General features: G+C 53.4%; 1 protein-coding gene across 1 annotated transcript in view; it reads right to left on the reverse strand.

Annotated features, from left to right (window-relative positions):
- Positions 1-7,076: 7,076 nt before the first annotated feature.
- The window catches only part of BEAN1 (brain expressed associated with NEDD4 1), a 70,352-nt gene continuing 62,093 nt past the window's right edge, over positions 7,077-15,335 (reverse strand). The window contains exon 7 of the mRNA XM_078875759.1: positions 7,077-14,071. Within this exon, the coding sequence (XP_078731885.1) occupies positions 13,258-14,071 (814 nt within the window). The 3' untranslated portion in view covers positions 7,077-13,257. The remainder of the gene's footprint in view (positions 14,072-15,335) is intronic.

Below are 15,335 nucleotides of genomic sequence, written 5' to 3' on the forward strand. Positions count from 1 at the left end.
CGGGGTTTCTCTCTACATTGAGAAACACGCGTTTGCAGTTCTTGGCTGCTCTAAATTTCCACGCGATAAGCCACTTCATGAAGTTATCACTTGAGGCCAAGTTGCTTCTGAAAATGAGCTACATAGCTCAGTGGGCCTTACCTGGTAAAACAAACAAAAATATTGAATAGTTTAGTTTGTCATACACATCAGTGTGGACAATTGCTGATATGTTAGCTGTGGCTGGGATTCAAACTCGGGCCACCAGGTTCATAGCGGAGCGCGCGAACCACTGCCGGGCCCGTCTCCGTGCCGATTAATAATGAGTCGTGGACTCCCGAAGCGTGGACATTCATGCGGAGCATTCACTCAAAGTGTATAGCACAGTGCGATAACCGCTACACTACTGCTCCTCGGGGGACACACGCACACACACACACGGACGCACACACACACAACAACAACGCCACCACGGAACCTGTGCCAGGCTATGTGCACCTTGAGGCCACGTGAAGTGTCGACCGCCTGCTGCCAGGAGGTCACGGGGCAGACCCAGCAGGTGCCACGGGTGGATTGACTGAGATGACTGGCCGATGCACCATCTGTGCCCACGACTATGCCAACTTGCTGTGCTTTAGCCACCCGGCGCTCCGCTCGTTGTTGTGAGCGTCGCTCCTCTGCCCTCTGTTGTTGATGGAGGGCGACTGCCTCTAACTGCCCAGTAGCGTCCTTCACGAGCCTCCTCCAACAGAGGCCAATCTTGACACCGCTGGTATCAGTCATTGGCAAGTCCACTCAGCTCCAACATCCTCCCTCGATGCGGCCAAACAAAAGCTGTTTCGGCATGCGGTAGCTGGGCATGCGGGCTACATGGCCCAGCCAACGCAGCCTTGCCTGCCGGAGGAGCTCACCGATGGGACTTTGTCCAAATCGTTCAAGGATTTGCGAGCTCCTCACACAATCCAGCCTGCAGGTTAAACCCAGGATGGATGGTAGGTGCACACAAAGACAAAGATCCCCCGTATAACCTTAACAGACCTATGAAAGCCGGAACGGCACACGAGAGGGTGGGTGGCCAGCACCACGCCCGGCCGCCTTTGTATCCCTAGTGGCGATGTTTATACATCGCTCCAGGTATTCATTTGAGGCTGAGTCGACCTAGGGGAGGCCTAGTACCGGTTCAGATAATCGTCACTGGTGTTTTCCGTGAGTGGGAATCGCTGGGTTCATAGCGCAGCGTGCTAACCGCTACACTACCGCGCACACACAGACACACACACACAGACACACACACGCGCACGCACACACAGACACACACACGCACGCACAGACACACACACGCGCACGCACACACACCTACTCGCTTCCGAGCACCGTGCTGTGCCGACACAGAGCGGCCCATTCGTCTCTTACCGTGTCCGCGTTTGTCTTTTTTTCTCTACTCCCACATTCGGACGAGGGAACAACAGGGGGGGTGAGTGGAGGCAGGATCAGGCAGGGGGGGGGGCGCGTGGTGCTGGTGGTGCTGGAGGATGGAGGGAGGGAGGGGAGGGAGGCGGGGGCGCTGTCGTGTCTGGGCGCCGTGACTGATGGCCGAGTGCGTCAGGGCCACGGCGTTTAATTGGACCCAATGTCGGCAGATGCGTTGCCAGGCTGCCGCAGGGAGCGCACCTCGCAAGCCATTTTTTTTTAATGCGAGCGATATTTAGTCCCCATTCGTCCTCCACCCTCCTCCTCCTCCCTCCCCTTCTCCCCCCCACACACCCCCCACCTCCTCCTCCTTCTAAAAGGTGCTCCACAAAGGGCAGTGCTCGACGTGAAGGCGCCGGTCCGCCAGGCTAACGAGATGCCCCCACCACCCCCACCACCACCCCCACCACCCCCACCACCCCCACCACCACCACCACCACCACCCCCCCCCATTACCACCACCACCCCCACCACCACCACCACCACCCCCACCACCCCCACCACCCCCCATTACCACCACCACCACCCCCACCACCACCACCACCCCCACCACCACCACCACCCCCCCCATTACCACCACCCCCATTACCACCACCACCCCCACCACCACCACCACCATTACCACCACCACCACCCCCACCCCCACCACCACCACCCCCATTACCACCACCACCCCCCCCCCCCTCTTCGACTTCGTCATAGTCGGGGTGGTGTGGCCGGTCCGCGGGCTGTGGAGGAGGCGACGAGACGAACGCGTGGGAGGGAACGCGGCTTAAGTGACGCGCCCTTTCGCCATCCAACACCACCACCACCAAAGACAAATACCCCCCGTATAGCTTTAACAGACTATTGGGGCAAGTGCCGTTAGCGAGGACCGATTTAAGGCCGGCAGGGCACACCAGGGAGTGGGTGGCCAGCACCCCACACACGCGGCGAGTGGCGATGTTTAAAACACCGCACCAGGTAAAGCATTTGAGGCTGAGCAACGGTTCGGATCATCGTCACTGCTGCTGTTGTTGTTGGTGGTGGCCGTCAGCGGGAATCGAACCCGGGCGGCAAGTTTCGTAGCGCAGCGTAGCGCTATCGCTCCCCCCACTCCCTCCAAATCAAATCGCTCCACTGGGTCCGAGCCCCTCCTTCGCCGAGATGAGACATCGCGAGTTAAGCGTTTTCACTCCGCAGGGGGTGGGGGGGGGAGTCTGGGGGGCGGTGGAGACCAAATGTCGCGTTGTTTATTTCCCTGTCACCGCTTCGCAACGGAGACGCGGCGCGCGCCACCGCCGACGTTCCTTGTCGCAGCCAGTTGTGGAGTTCTCCGCTTGACTTGGGAATGCACGTTGTGCTCTGCATCGTCTCATCTTCAAATTATCTAAAAAATATAAATCTGGTTTCTGCTGTCAAACGTTGCACCTGTTATCCGGTTAATTCCTGCGAATGTGTGTGTTTTTGGCCGTGTATGAACCTGCGTTTATTTTCTCTCCATGTCTGTGTTTAGATTTCACCCAACTGGTGATGCCACGTCACGTCCCAGCCGTAGCGCGGTCGTTGCTCGTTGTAGAAGTCCACGGTTGGACTCCTGCAGCCGCGCTGGTTAATGCTGCGGGTTTTATTGACCGCAAATAAATAGCCTACGTGCCCCCTCTGCTTAGAGACGCCATTGGCATCGTGTGCCAGGTGTACATGGTTCTAATTTGCAAAATTCGAAATATTAGAAAGTAAATTTAGTAATTTACAAATTGAAAAAAAAAACAATTTAGTAATTAACTTTGTTATATTTAAAACTTGGGATTGCAAACCACGGCAGCAGCAAACATTGCCCCCGACAGCGAACACACATTCGGTAGGGCCCTCTTGAAAATCAGTCGTAGGCAAACAAGTGTAGCAATGTAACGAGCGTATCACTTGCATCATCATCATCATCATCAGCCATTACCTCTCCACTGCTGGATGAAGGCCTCACTCGTGTCGCTATCGATTCTCACTCTCTCGTCGTGGTGGAAGTTACCCGTTGTGTGCCGGCTGTTGTTTAGGCGTCCTTTGTCAATCTGCTGCTGGATTTAAGGCCTCTACCAATGTCGCGTCGGTCATGGGCAGTTGTTTGACCATACTTCACCGCCCCGGTTCGCGCTGGTTGCTCAGAAAATTGGTGGATGGGGGCGTGGGGACTTTGAGGCTCAGGAGCGGTGCGGGTTTCACTCGCCAGGGTTCATGGCGCAGTGCGCCAACAACTGCGTTCAATTAAAAGCAATCAATCCACGAATGAATCGATCAGTTTGCTCTCCCGACCCAGTCGGTTTGTTCCATAAACTCGATAAAGCAGCAAAAGCAAATTCTGCGCGTTTCATCTCCCCCCCACACCCTTCCTCGTCCCCATGTCGCCACAATCCGTGACCGGAAGATAATTAATAATAATAATATAACAATACATCTCGTTGTGGCCCACGGTGGGGCGTGAGTGATCATTAGAATGCGCCGCACGGCTTAGGCGAATGTTGGTGCGCGCCGCGCGACCTTCTCTCTCTCTCTCCATCGAGCGTTGCGGATTCACAGTCAACACCGCGTGGTGCCATTGGGTTGCGATTACTATTGTCTGTGTGTGCGTCTGTGTGTGCGTCTGTGTGTGTGTGTGCGTCTGTGTGTGTGTCGGGGAAGCGGTGGTGTAGCGGTTAGCGCGCTGCGCTTACGAGGCCAGCCACCCGAGTTCGATTCCCGCTCACGGCCAACCAAATCCAGTGGCGATTATCTGAACCGGTCCTGGACCTCCCCTAGGTCGGCTCGGCCTCAAATGAGTACCTGGTGCCGTGTGTAAACATCGCCACTAGGGAGGCAAAGGCGGTCAGGCGTGATGGTGGCCACCTAACCCCCTCGTGTGCTGTGCCCACCTTCATAGGTGCTACTCGCAAACAGCACTTGCCCCAACAGTCTGTTAAGGCTACACGGGGGATTTTCGTCTTGTTTTTCTTGTTGTTAACGTGTGGATATTTGCGTGTCGTTTCCCATCTTTTATCTCGTCGAGGAACGCTGCAATTGGTGCAATTGGTTTAGCGCGTTGCAAATTGCGACCCAAAGATCGCCGGATCGATTCGAGCTCGCGGCACAGCAGCTGAAACAATGGGGCAGGTTCGTTAAATCACCCCGCGCCCCCACAACCCCGACCGCCGCATCTGTCCACCCGAGCGGTATAGATGATGGCACACCATCTCAGTTGTATCCATGTTGAACTTCTTTCGCACCGCACGTAGGCAGCTGTGCTCGTCGGAGGTGCGGGGGGGGGGGAAGGACAACAAACGAAACGCAAAGGGCAGTTCGAGAGAAATGAGTCTTCAATCGAGATTTAAAATAGTCGCGGAATAAATTGTGGGCATGCATGTGTGTTAAACTTCTCTTGCACCGTACGTAACCAAGCGTGCTTATCGGAGGCGCGGGTTACTTTCGCCTCTGTCGAGACAGTCTGGCCGGCGTGGAACGCGAAGTGCCAAACATTCCTTGTCGAGGGGGGGCAGTCTGATGTGGAGGCCATCCCGCCAGCAGCAGCCTGAGCAGTTGCAGGGCCGCGCCTTTAACTTTCACCGACCCGCTTACCATTCACATTCGTCTGCTCCAAGCTCGACGTTGGCGGTGACGCTTGGAGGAATCGTCGCGATTCGCGTTGGCAATTCGTTTCAACCGTTCAATTGCCATCGTTTCGATAGAGAGCGGTGAGTGTAGCGGCCTTCGGTGGCTGCAAGGGTCGCGTGAATCCATTACACACAACATCTACGAAACCGGTAGGTGGGAGCCGGGGGGGGTGGGGGGTGGGGGGTGTGGTAATTGCGCTCAAAGTCAAATAGGGTCGAGGCGTATGGACCATTACCACCGCGCGCGGGGATCGTTAACATTAACCGAGGCTACTTATAGCAGCAGACGCGTGGCACAAGGGTCATCACAGTGGTCTTTTTAATATCCAAACAGTGGGGAGAAGGAATGAGAACCATCGTTTGAATTTGTGTTTCTCTCCGGAGATTGGGGGGGGGGGGGGAGATGAGATGGGAGGGTGGCGGGGTAGGGCGAGGTAGGGGAGCGGGCTTTGTGGTTCGTAGCGGCTGGGTAGGAGGAGTGTGGAACAGGGGGGGGGGGGTGATGGTGGGTGATGGAAGGGGGTTTGAGGGCGCGCGGGGGGTGGAGGATGTGGACGGTAGGGAGGATAAAACGACGAGCACGGGACATCCAAACGATCATTCTTCTACGACTATGAACATCACGAGGCAGCGGCCGTATCCGATTAAAAACGAGCACGCGGACTAAACACGGACGCGCACACACCACGACCTCACGACCTCCAACACTGGAACGGCTCCACCAATACATTTCTGCAACATTTCAAGATCCTTGCATTTTGCTTGTGTTGTTGTTGTTGTTGTTGTTTTTTTTTCATTCTCCCTCCACCCAAACAAAAGCTGCTGCTGTATGCATGTACGATGAACTTCCTTCGCACCGTACGTAGCCAGCCGTGATAATCGGAGGTGCTGATGCGATATCACGGCCCATTGGACGTAAATGCATTTCCCCGTGTCTACAGCGCAACGGCGTGCGCTTCTGACCGCCTTCCCCGATCATTTAAAATGGAAATCGTATCTCGTTTCTTCGCGATTTTTTGTTTAACGAATAATCGTTACATCGATGCAACATTTCATACGAGCCGCACGGCATTGTCATCTCGCAAGGAAGCCGGTTTCCATGGTTTGACATCGCCTGCGGCGTCATTTGGCAACTGGTAAGTAACCTCGACGGGGTCTCCTCTAGGTTAACTCAGCCTTAAGAAGTATTGGTGAGCTGCGTCATTATCAATCGTGGGGGGGGGGGGGGAGTTGGCCAGAGCTCTGAGTACGGTGCTATGCCGGCCGATACAATCCTATCGTGCCGTGCCAGACGTTTAATGAGTGCTTGCTAACAGCACTCGTGCCCAGAGGGAGCTGCTGCACAGATTGTTGTGTCGGGGACGGGACCTCTGTCCGTCTTTTCGTATATATTATTATTATTGTTCTGTACACATGCATACGAATTTTACCGTTTCTCGACGCATCTCAAACGGGGTGGGGGGAGTGTGCAGACAAATCCGATGAGAATATAAACAATTTAACCCGAATCGCCCAAAGTGAGCCAGTCAAACATTTCTAGATAAAGTGCACGTTCCAAAAAAAAATGGCTGGGGTCGTGGCATTGCAAGCGAGCTCGACGCTCACTGCAGCAGCAGCAGCAGCAGCTCATGAATCCGTAATGTCCCCCCGGAGGGGAACAGCTGTGACGGTCGCATGCCGGATTGTCCATCGGATGGCAACATTCGCACGCAGCGTGGGTGTCACGCGCGCCTGTGCACGCGCGCGCGCACACGCCACCGCCTCGCGTGTGCCCGCACTGCGGAGCAGGGGTGCTCAAAGAAATGCAGAGCTAAGAGGAGGAGGGGAGGGGAGGGGCTCGGAGTTTCCAGCCACGGAACGACGTCCGTCCTTTGCCCGTTCTGCTAATTGCATTCCAGTTATGTGCCATTGACACATTTTGTATTCGCGACATGCTCGTAGCGCACGGCTATCGCGAAAAACGCTACCTTTCACAGGCGGGTATAGTATGCCAGAAGGGGGCGGCGTTGCTTTGTAGTTTTTTTTTTAAATCAAATTTGGTATGTTATGGCTAATATGTCAAATGTGGACCATGACACCACCAGCAGACACGGCCTACTAGTTTTTATTTATCTTACACCCATGTCACGGATTTTTGTAACGTCCGCTGTAACGCAGATGATGCATCTTGTTTTTTTACATATTTAAAATTCGCACAGTATTAACCAGGGCAGCCGCCGGGCACCAACCGCTAACTTCTGCAACGAACGGCGAACGCGCTGCCGCTCGGCATCCGTCACCACTCTCGCCATCGGCATCACGACGTCATGAGCGAAAACACTTTACTTTTACTTTCGGAAATTATCGCAGACAGCAGCGAAACATCACCACCACCACAACCACCACGACCACCAGCCCGTGTGAAATAACAGCCCGGGGAAGATGTCATCGCAGAACTACTTCTGAGGCCCCTTACACTCGATTGCCTCTCATCCACCACTAGGTAGAGCTCGCAACTTCCCGCGTGACCTGCAGTTGAGGCCTTCGTCACGAGGCAAACCGAAGCACGTTTTTTTCATGTTATGACGAACAATTGAAAGAAGCCAATGTAAGTCATCGGTGAACGAGCCGAGAATATTGACTCTCTCACCACAACTGAGACCCACCCCCCTACCCCCCGATGTGCTTCCGTTGTGTTCGGCAGCACACAGGGCACGCAAACAGCAGCAGAAGCAGCAGCGGTAACCCAAACCCCCCGCGTTTGATCGCGGTCGCTGCCCAGATTTGAACCGAGCGTCTCGGGCGTGAATATCGCGAATTTCCTGAAGCAGCAACCTTGACACTTTCACTCCCCGAATGCTCTTGAAAGGCCCCCGAGGTCTCGTGAGTTCTTTTCAGAGAAGTTGATTTGATGTCTGCGTTGACCAAGTTGAAAGAAAAAAAGTACCCAACGGTGTGCTTGTCACCCGAAACATTTTGATCACCCCTTCGTGTGTACGTGTGTGTATGCACGTCTGTTTACGTGTGTGCGTGTGTGGAGCGGTAGCGTAGGGGTTAGCGCGCTGCGCTATGAACCCGGCGACCCGAGATCGATTCCCGTTCACCGCAAACACCAGTGACCTCAAATGAGTACCTGGTGCGGTGTGTAAACATCGCCACTGGGGAGACAAAGGCGACCGTGCGTGGTGCTGGCCACCCACCCCCGCGTGTGCCGTGCCAGCCTTCATAGGTGCTCGCTAACAGCACTTGCCCCAACAGTCAATTAAGGTGACACGGGGGATCTTTGTGTACGTGTGTGTACACACGGTCGATATGTATTGAGATCCAGGTCGGTATGTATTGAGATCCAGGTCGGTATGTATTGAGATCCAGGTATAAAGCAATGATGAGCAACCCTCTCCCGGGGGGAGAGGGGGGGATACATGCTGCGGCATGGACTCCGTGCAGTGGGAATTCCGAATGTGTGCGGAGGGGGAAATTCAGCGTCTCAATGCGGCAACACAACACACCAATACACGACGCCTTAATAACAAATGACTCACGAACAAACGACGCTCTAGCAAATGCCATACTAACAAACGCCTTGCTAACACGATGTTGGCTATAGACGTGGGCACGGGATCTTTGTGCATTCGTGTTCTAGAAGGGGGTGGAGGTGGTGGTGGTGGGAGGGGGTCCGGGCGTCATCCCAGCAAGGTTTGGAACCATGAGCAGGCGCTTTCACCTCTTCTCGTGTAGAACTCTTCTCAGACCCAAACCGCTTCCTGTTTCGCCAGCCTTAATTTATACACGGTCCTGGCCAATCAGGACCTGCTCCGAGCCCCTTGACCCAGGAAATGCTGACTCAACAGCAAATTCCGCAATTACAGGTGCTGATCACCATTTAGAATCTGAATGTTGTCAGCACTGAATCTTTGATTTGTGATAATAATGCCCATGTGTATGTTGAACTTGTTTCGCACCTAACGTAGCCAACTGTGCTAATCAGAGAAATACGAAAATAATGTCGGATGTGGCCGCTTTAAATACGTGACAATTAAATCAACTATTATTATTGTACCTCCTGAGCTATGTAGCTCTTTTTCAGAAATGACCTGGCCACAAATGACAGCTCACCGAAGCGGCTCGTCGTCGTGTGGACATTTACAGCAGCCAAATACTGATAACACGCGATGATCCTAAATGTGGAGGGGGAAACCGGCGGACCCGGAGAAAAATCCACGCCACCACGGGGAGACACTGCAAACTTTAAAAATATGCAGGCGTTTGGGTCGGGATCGTACCCACGACCTCCTGCATACCAGGCGATGGAGTTAACATCTCTCTACCGTGGCACCAACTCAGACGTTGCCGCTTTGAACGTGCAAAGCTCTCCTTCCCTTGACGCTGGCGAGAGCCGTATCGATTTTACAAAGATATATATGCACGTAAACATTACCTGTATAATTTTGCACACACACACGTGGAATTTAAAATGTTAAATAAGTGATCTAGGTGGGATAGGATTGATTTATTTCACGAGGTTCCGCACACACTCCTCCTGTCACGTGACAAACGGCGCCGCCTCGCCAAAGCCACGTGCGATGCCCTCGCTCTCGTCACATCCCGGGAGGCTCAGCAGGGGTTGGTCCTGGCTCACGTTCGCTTGGGCGCCTGTCGTGCATGACAGCTGCCATAGGCTGCTGTGAGGCTGCAGAAGGCAGTGCGGCAAAAATCCAAAATCGTTGGATTTTGCTCCGCGCCTTCACTAATCCGTATTGACCACGGTGGTGAAGTATGAGCAAATACATCGTCTACTTTACCCTTCGGCTGTCCGTCGCGAACATGGGGAGCAGCTAAACCGCTTTCCCACCTGGTGACGGACGCTTTTGTTGCGCCCGAAACGTCGTGATTTATTTAATTTTATATCCGCGTGACTTTACCGAAAGAACCAAAGAGTATGGATCCCTGCGGGCCGGTGGGATGAGATGCCCGGCCCTTGAGTGGAAGCATCGGCCAGGGGGGGGGGGGGGGGCTCTGGGCAAGATTCGTGTCGCTGCTGCTGCCGCTGTTGATGCCAATATTGTCTTTTTTGTTAAACCCCTTTTTATTATTTTTACACGCTTTTTATTAACTCTGTCTGTTGTTGTATCCTCAAATCTTGTTACTCAATTTTAACCCACTTCCCAATGTGGTACGGACTGCAAACTTGGTATACTTATGTCATACTGATGACAATACTATATTCTATCATAAAAAAAATTACATTATCTTTTATATGATATGTTTCGGCTTGGGTCTAATTGTCCACGCTCAACTGACGTTGGCTGTAATTGACCACTGCCCCTTACGTTATGGCAAGCTTCGGGGCCACTTCCTGGAGTCGTGGAGTTCTGCCATTACTCGTATGGTACATTTCATGAAAGCGTGTTTTAAAAAAAGATGTGTAAATATTACTTTATTTTTCTTCAACTCTTTTGAGCCGAGTCGGCTACTACAGCCCCCGTCTCCGCCGCTCACGGGTCAATGGTCAACCGGCAACTCACACGGCGTGGGCGAGGCCCTCATGCCCAGCAGGAGATCGACAGGACGGGGACTGTGCGTGTTGTGGTGCAACAACTCAAAGCTTTAAGGGACGCCAGTGGCTACCTGTGAATTTGACAAACACCTGCCATTGTCATGCCTCTCGAAACGTTGCTCACGTGACGCGACAAAAATACGGACCTCTCCGCGATACAGTGGGGTGGGCTGCTGATAGGCTGGTCTCGACCATAGGAATGTGGAATTTCTCATTGATTTTATCCCCGGACTGGCTCATCGTCGTCGCCAAACGGAGATGGGCGTGGAGATGAGATCACCGTCGTGGAGAAGTTAAGGTCCTGAATGAAACCCCGGGGCCTTGGTTGTTTTTCTTGCTCCGAAACGACTCTGTACCACCCTAGATGTACGCACTTGCACGCCGCCCTCCGTATATATAAGTTACAACAACAACAAAAATCTAAGCAAACTGGGTTTCGTTTCGCCCACGTGTGAAGTTTCAACCTTGCACTCGATACGCCGTTGCGGCGAGAAAACGACGACACTTTTTTCTTCTTTAAAATCTACCTTCCGTTTGCTGAGCCAATAATGCACGTTCCCAAGAATCGACGGCATTGGGTTGCGCAGCGAGAAAGCTTCGCGATTCGTGTGCTCTCTCTGAATGTTGCTGATAGACCGATGCGACAGGAAGCGGGTGACACGGGTGAAACCCAAGCCCCGGGGTAAATCTGCCGGCAAAGCGTTGACTTGGGTAAAGGCTGGAGGTTAAACCTGAGAAAGACTCACACCTGCCGACTAAGCCTCGTCCCAGAAGACCGCAGAAGACTTTGAACATCGACGGGCAGTGCTTCTCTTTCGGCATGACACTGATCGTTCAACACGTTCGAATTTTACTCGGGGCTTGATTTCTAAAACTATTTTTTGTTTCTTTTTCAGAAGCGACCTGGCCACAAATGATAGCTCAACGAAGTGGGCGTATCATGTCGTGTGGAAATTTATAGCATCCAAATACTCTAAACGCGTGATGTTGATTATTCTACATGTGGAGGGAATAAACCGGAGAAAAATGTACACGACCACGGGGAGAGAGACACGCAAACTCTAAATATACAGCAGGCGTCAGGGTCGGGGTCGAACCCACGACCTCCTGTATACCAGGCGAGGTAGTTAACATCTCGCCACCACAGCCGTAGCTGTCCGCGGCTGTGCTCATTGAAAGCACTCTCCCGTCCCCTCCCCACCCCAACTCACCAACGTGTCCCCAGCCGTCAGCCGCATAACTCGTCGCTTTTTCTCTACCAATCGTCATATTTCAGTCGTACACGATGTGTGCATTTTGGTGGTCGCGCTACTTGTATAGCCGAAGGCGAGACCGCTGCGTTTCACGGATGGGTTTGTGGGAAGTGGTCCTGGCTGGGAGTGGGGGGGGGAGAGCTGTGAGTGACCTCGAAAAATATTCCTTGAAAAATTAAGCCCCGACGACGTGAGTGAGTGTAAGGGTACCAATATCGATGGCCAAAATATGACGATGACGACGAAGACAAACAGGACGGAAGACACGCACGGAGTACGTCGAAATGCTAAACAGTTCCGTTAATGAGCAACTGCATCGAACTGTACATTGAAAAGAAGCGATACGATATTGTCTTAACAAAAATAAACCGATAAGAATTTGCACAGTGAGAAGGATCCGTATAGCATCTCTCTTGCTCGGAAAGCTAACGAAAAATGATAATTGGTTGGTACGGGGCCTTTCAAAAATCGACAGGCTTCAATTACAACGCAAAACAGCGGCGGGTGGACAAGGGGGTTGCGCGCTGAAGATCCCACAAAAGGGTCGTTTGATGCGCGCGACACGGACGCACGCGCGAATGTTTTCATGAGACCGTACGTTCAGTCGGGGCTCCTGTTCCCCGTGTGCTCGGAAACGTTCTCTGCAACAAACAAAAAAAAACATAAAGCAACGGAATTCCGCACGGTCCATTCTGCCACGCTTGGCCAGACTCGGTTCGGCGTTCATCGGCCAACAATTTATTCCTCCCCCACTTACCCCACCAACAAAAAGCCACGAGCGACTTCAGTAAGCTCTGAAATTACCGGGGACATTTTGCCCAATGGAAATGAATTCACCGCCCACAGAGTATGTCCAGAAAATAGACAGCAGCAGTGAACACGTTGGCGTTGGCTTCCATCTTGGGTCTTGGCGTGAGCGAACGAAAATCTTCGCTAAACCCCACAAAAGACTGGCAAAAACTGCGTCGCGATAACAATTGTTGGTTTTACGCACACACACACACGCGCGCAAAGTCACGTGTCCTGTAAGATCTTCGCCACGGTTCGATTGAGCGCATCGCAGCACGCCTTTCCACGAAGCTGTCCTGCCTCCAGCCTGGTCAATAAGCAGAACGGAGTTCGGCCTTGCGTCACCTTGAAAGCCATCGAGCGTGGAGCCCACGCATCTTCTGATCCATTGCACGATGTTCATTGAAAACGCATTCCCACAATAGGCGGCGTCGTTACACTCAGGGCAAGCGGCTGCAGCCGCCTGCCATTCATCGATCAATTGAGTTACGATGCAAACCGTGAGACGCTCAATTCGGCTCCACTTTGCTCGATGCTGCGCGTCTCCAAGAAACGGATGAGAAGAAAGGCGTCTCGTGGGCACATGAGGAAGGCCGGGGGCACAGAGGTCGGCTCAGCTGATGACCTGCGGGATGGTCTCGTACTCGTTCTCCGTGTCCTTGAGGATGCAGAAGGTGCCCCGCGGCATGCTGGCGTAAGTCGGGGCGTCCACGTACGCGGGCGGCACCAGCTGCTCCAGCGCCAGCGAGCGGGACGGCGACGGTTCCGCGCGGCTATCGGACGTCGACTGCGGCTGTTCTTGTTGTCCAGCACCGCCGCCACCACCACCACTACCGCCACCGCCACCACCACCGCCGTCGTCGTGGTCGCGCAGAGCGCCGCGCTGTTGGCTCGGACTCGTCCCGGCCACCGTGGCCTCCTCGTGCCGCCGCTCCACCGACGCGAGCGACAGCGCCACCGAGGACACCGTCGGCGACGCGGGCGGTGGCTGCAGAAGAGGGAGTCGAGCGGACGCAGCAGCGGCGGCGGCCAGAGGAGCGGGAGGAGCAGGGGGAGGCGGAGGCAGCGCGGCGACGAACGAGACGCTCATGCGGACGACTCCGCGCTCATCCACCACGCGCAGGGGCCACAGCCGCTCGCCCGAGCGCGACACGAAGACGGGCACGGCCTCGCCGCCGAAGGGGCCGCCGGCGTCGGCGGCGGCGAACACGCGGATCGGGAGCTGGGCCGCGGCGGCCGCGCCCGAAGCCACCGCCGATTGTTCCGAGGAGAGGTCGTGGCCGGAGCCGCGGGGTCCTCCCGCCGAGCCGGGGTAGAGGCCCACGTCGAGGCCGCTGTCCCAGCAGGGGTCGGTGAGCGAGTAGGGGGGCGGCGCATCGGAGGGGATGGGCAGGATGAGCGCGCTGGGTCTGATGCAGTCCTCGTACCTGCGGTGAGAGATTGACGGTGCACGATTGCAGGTTGGAGGCGGCTTTGGTTCGACGCTGTTTGTACCGGGGTCGAACCCTCGAGTCGCCTGGAACTTTGTTCGGGTCGCGGTGTTTCAGGTTGTTGAAAAGGGCTAGCTTACGAACTCGTTTTAGTTTTACCAGGCAAGGATCAGCGAGCTATGGAGCTCTTTTTCCAGAAGCGACCTTGACCACAAATGATAGCAGCACAAACGGAGCGGCTTATCGCATGGAAATGTACAGCAGTCAAAGACTCAAAATGCGCGACGTTGAGTCTAAATGTGGAGGGAAAACCGGAGGACCCGGAGAAAAATCCACGCGACCACAGGTAGAGAGAGAGACACGCAAACTGCAAATATACAGACATCGGAGTCGGGATCGAACCCATGGAACCTCCTGCGAACCAGGTGAGGGAGTTCACATCTCTCTCGCTTCGTGGCGGGGGTGTCACATTGCAAGTGGGCACAAGCGATCGATTGATTAATGGCGAGAATAATACATAAGCGATTCATTATTGATGTTTGGGTCATATCACCATCAATTATTAATCGGATTTTTAGTCGCGGGGTGTTGTTTCTTTTGATAGTAATTAGAGTCATCGGTATCAATCTTCATCATCGTAACTGCCTGTAATAATTCACCTGTTCATCATCACCGCCACCATCTACCACCAGCACCACGACTTCGTCATCATCATTCTCATGACAAGTCAATGTCGTACTTTTTAACCATAATCATCACACGTTCACACTTTCACTGGAAAATTCCTCTCCGGAAGATTGTTTTTCTCTCATGTTGATTCTTCTTACTTTTTTTTTCTCCCTACCCAAATATTTCTACAATTTACTGCACATCAAGGCCGTAGCCATGGAGTCGACATTGGGGGGGAGCAAATCTTCCAGGGGGTCTGGTGGTCCCCCCCCCCCCCCTAGAAAAAAAAATCTAAATTTGAAAACGAATTTCCTGCCTAGAATATTTTAAAAATTCACTAACGCATAGGATGGACTTTTTTCTTATTTTTTTACAATAATGTCTAAGAGTGTATTGTATTACACTGCTCTGTTTTTTTCTTCTTTTTTACAATTATTGTATGTAACGGCAGAGATTAGGGATTAATAAAATACAACCATAACCACAATCATATTAACAGAAATCTATTTTATAGCAATATATTGGGGGGGGGGGGCATTGTGAGCATATTTGAATATTGGGGGGGGGATGTGTCCCCCCCCCAATATATATT

Source organism: Lampetra fluviatilis, chromosome 42 (assembly GCF_964198595.1).
Source record: "Lampetra fluviatilis chromosome 42, kcLamFluv1.1, whole genome shotgun sequence".
Classification (NCBI taxonomy): domain Eukaryota; kingdom Metazoa; phylum Chordata; class Hyperoartia; order Petromyzontiformes; family Petromyzontidae; genus Lampetra; species Lampetra fluviatilis.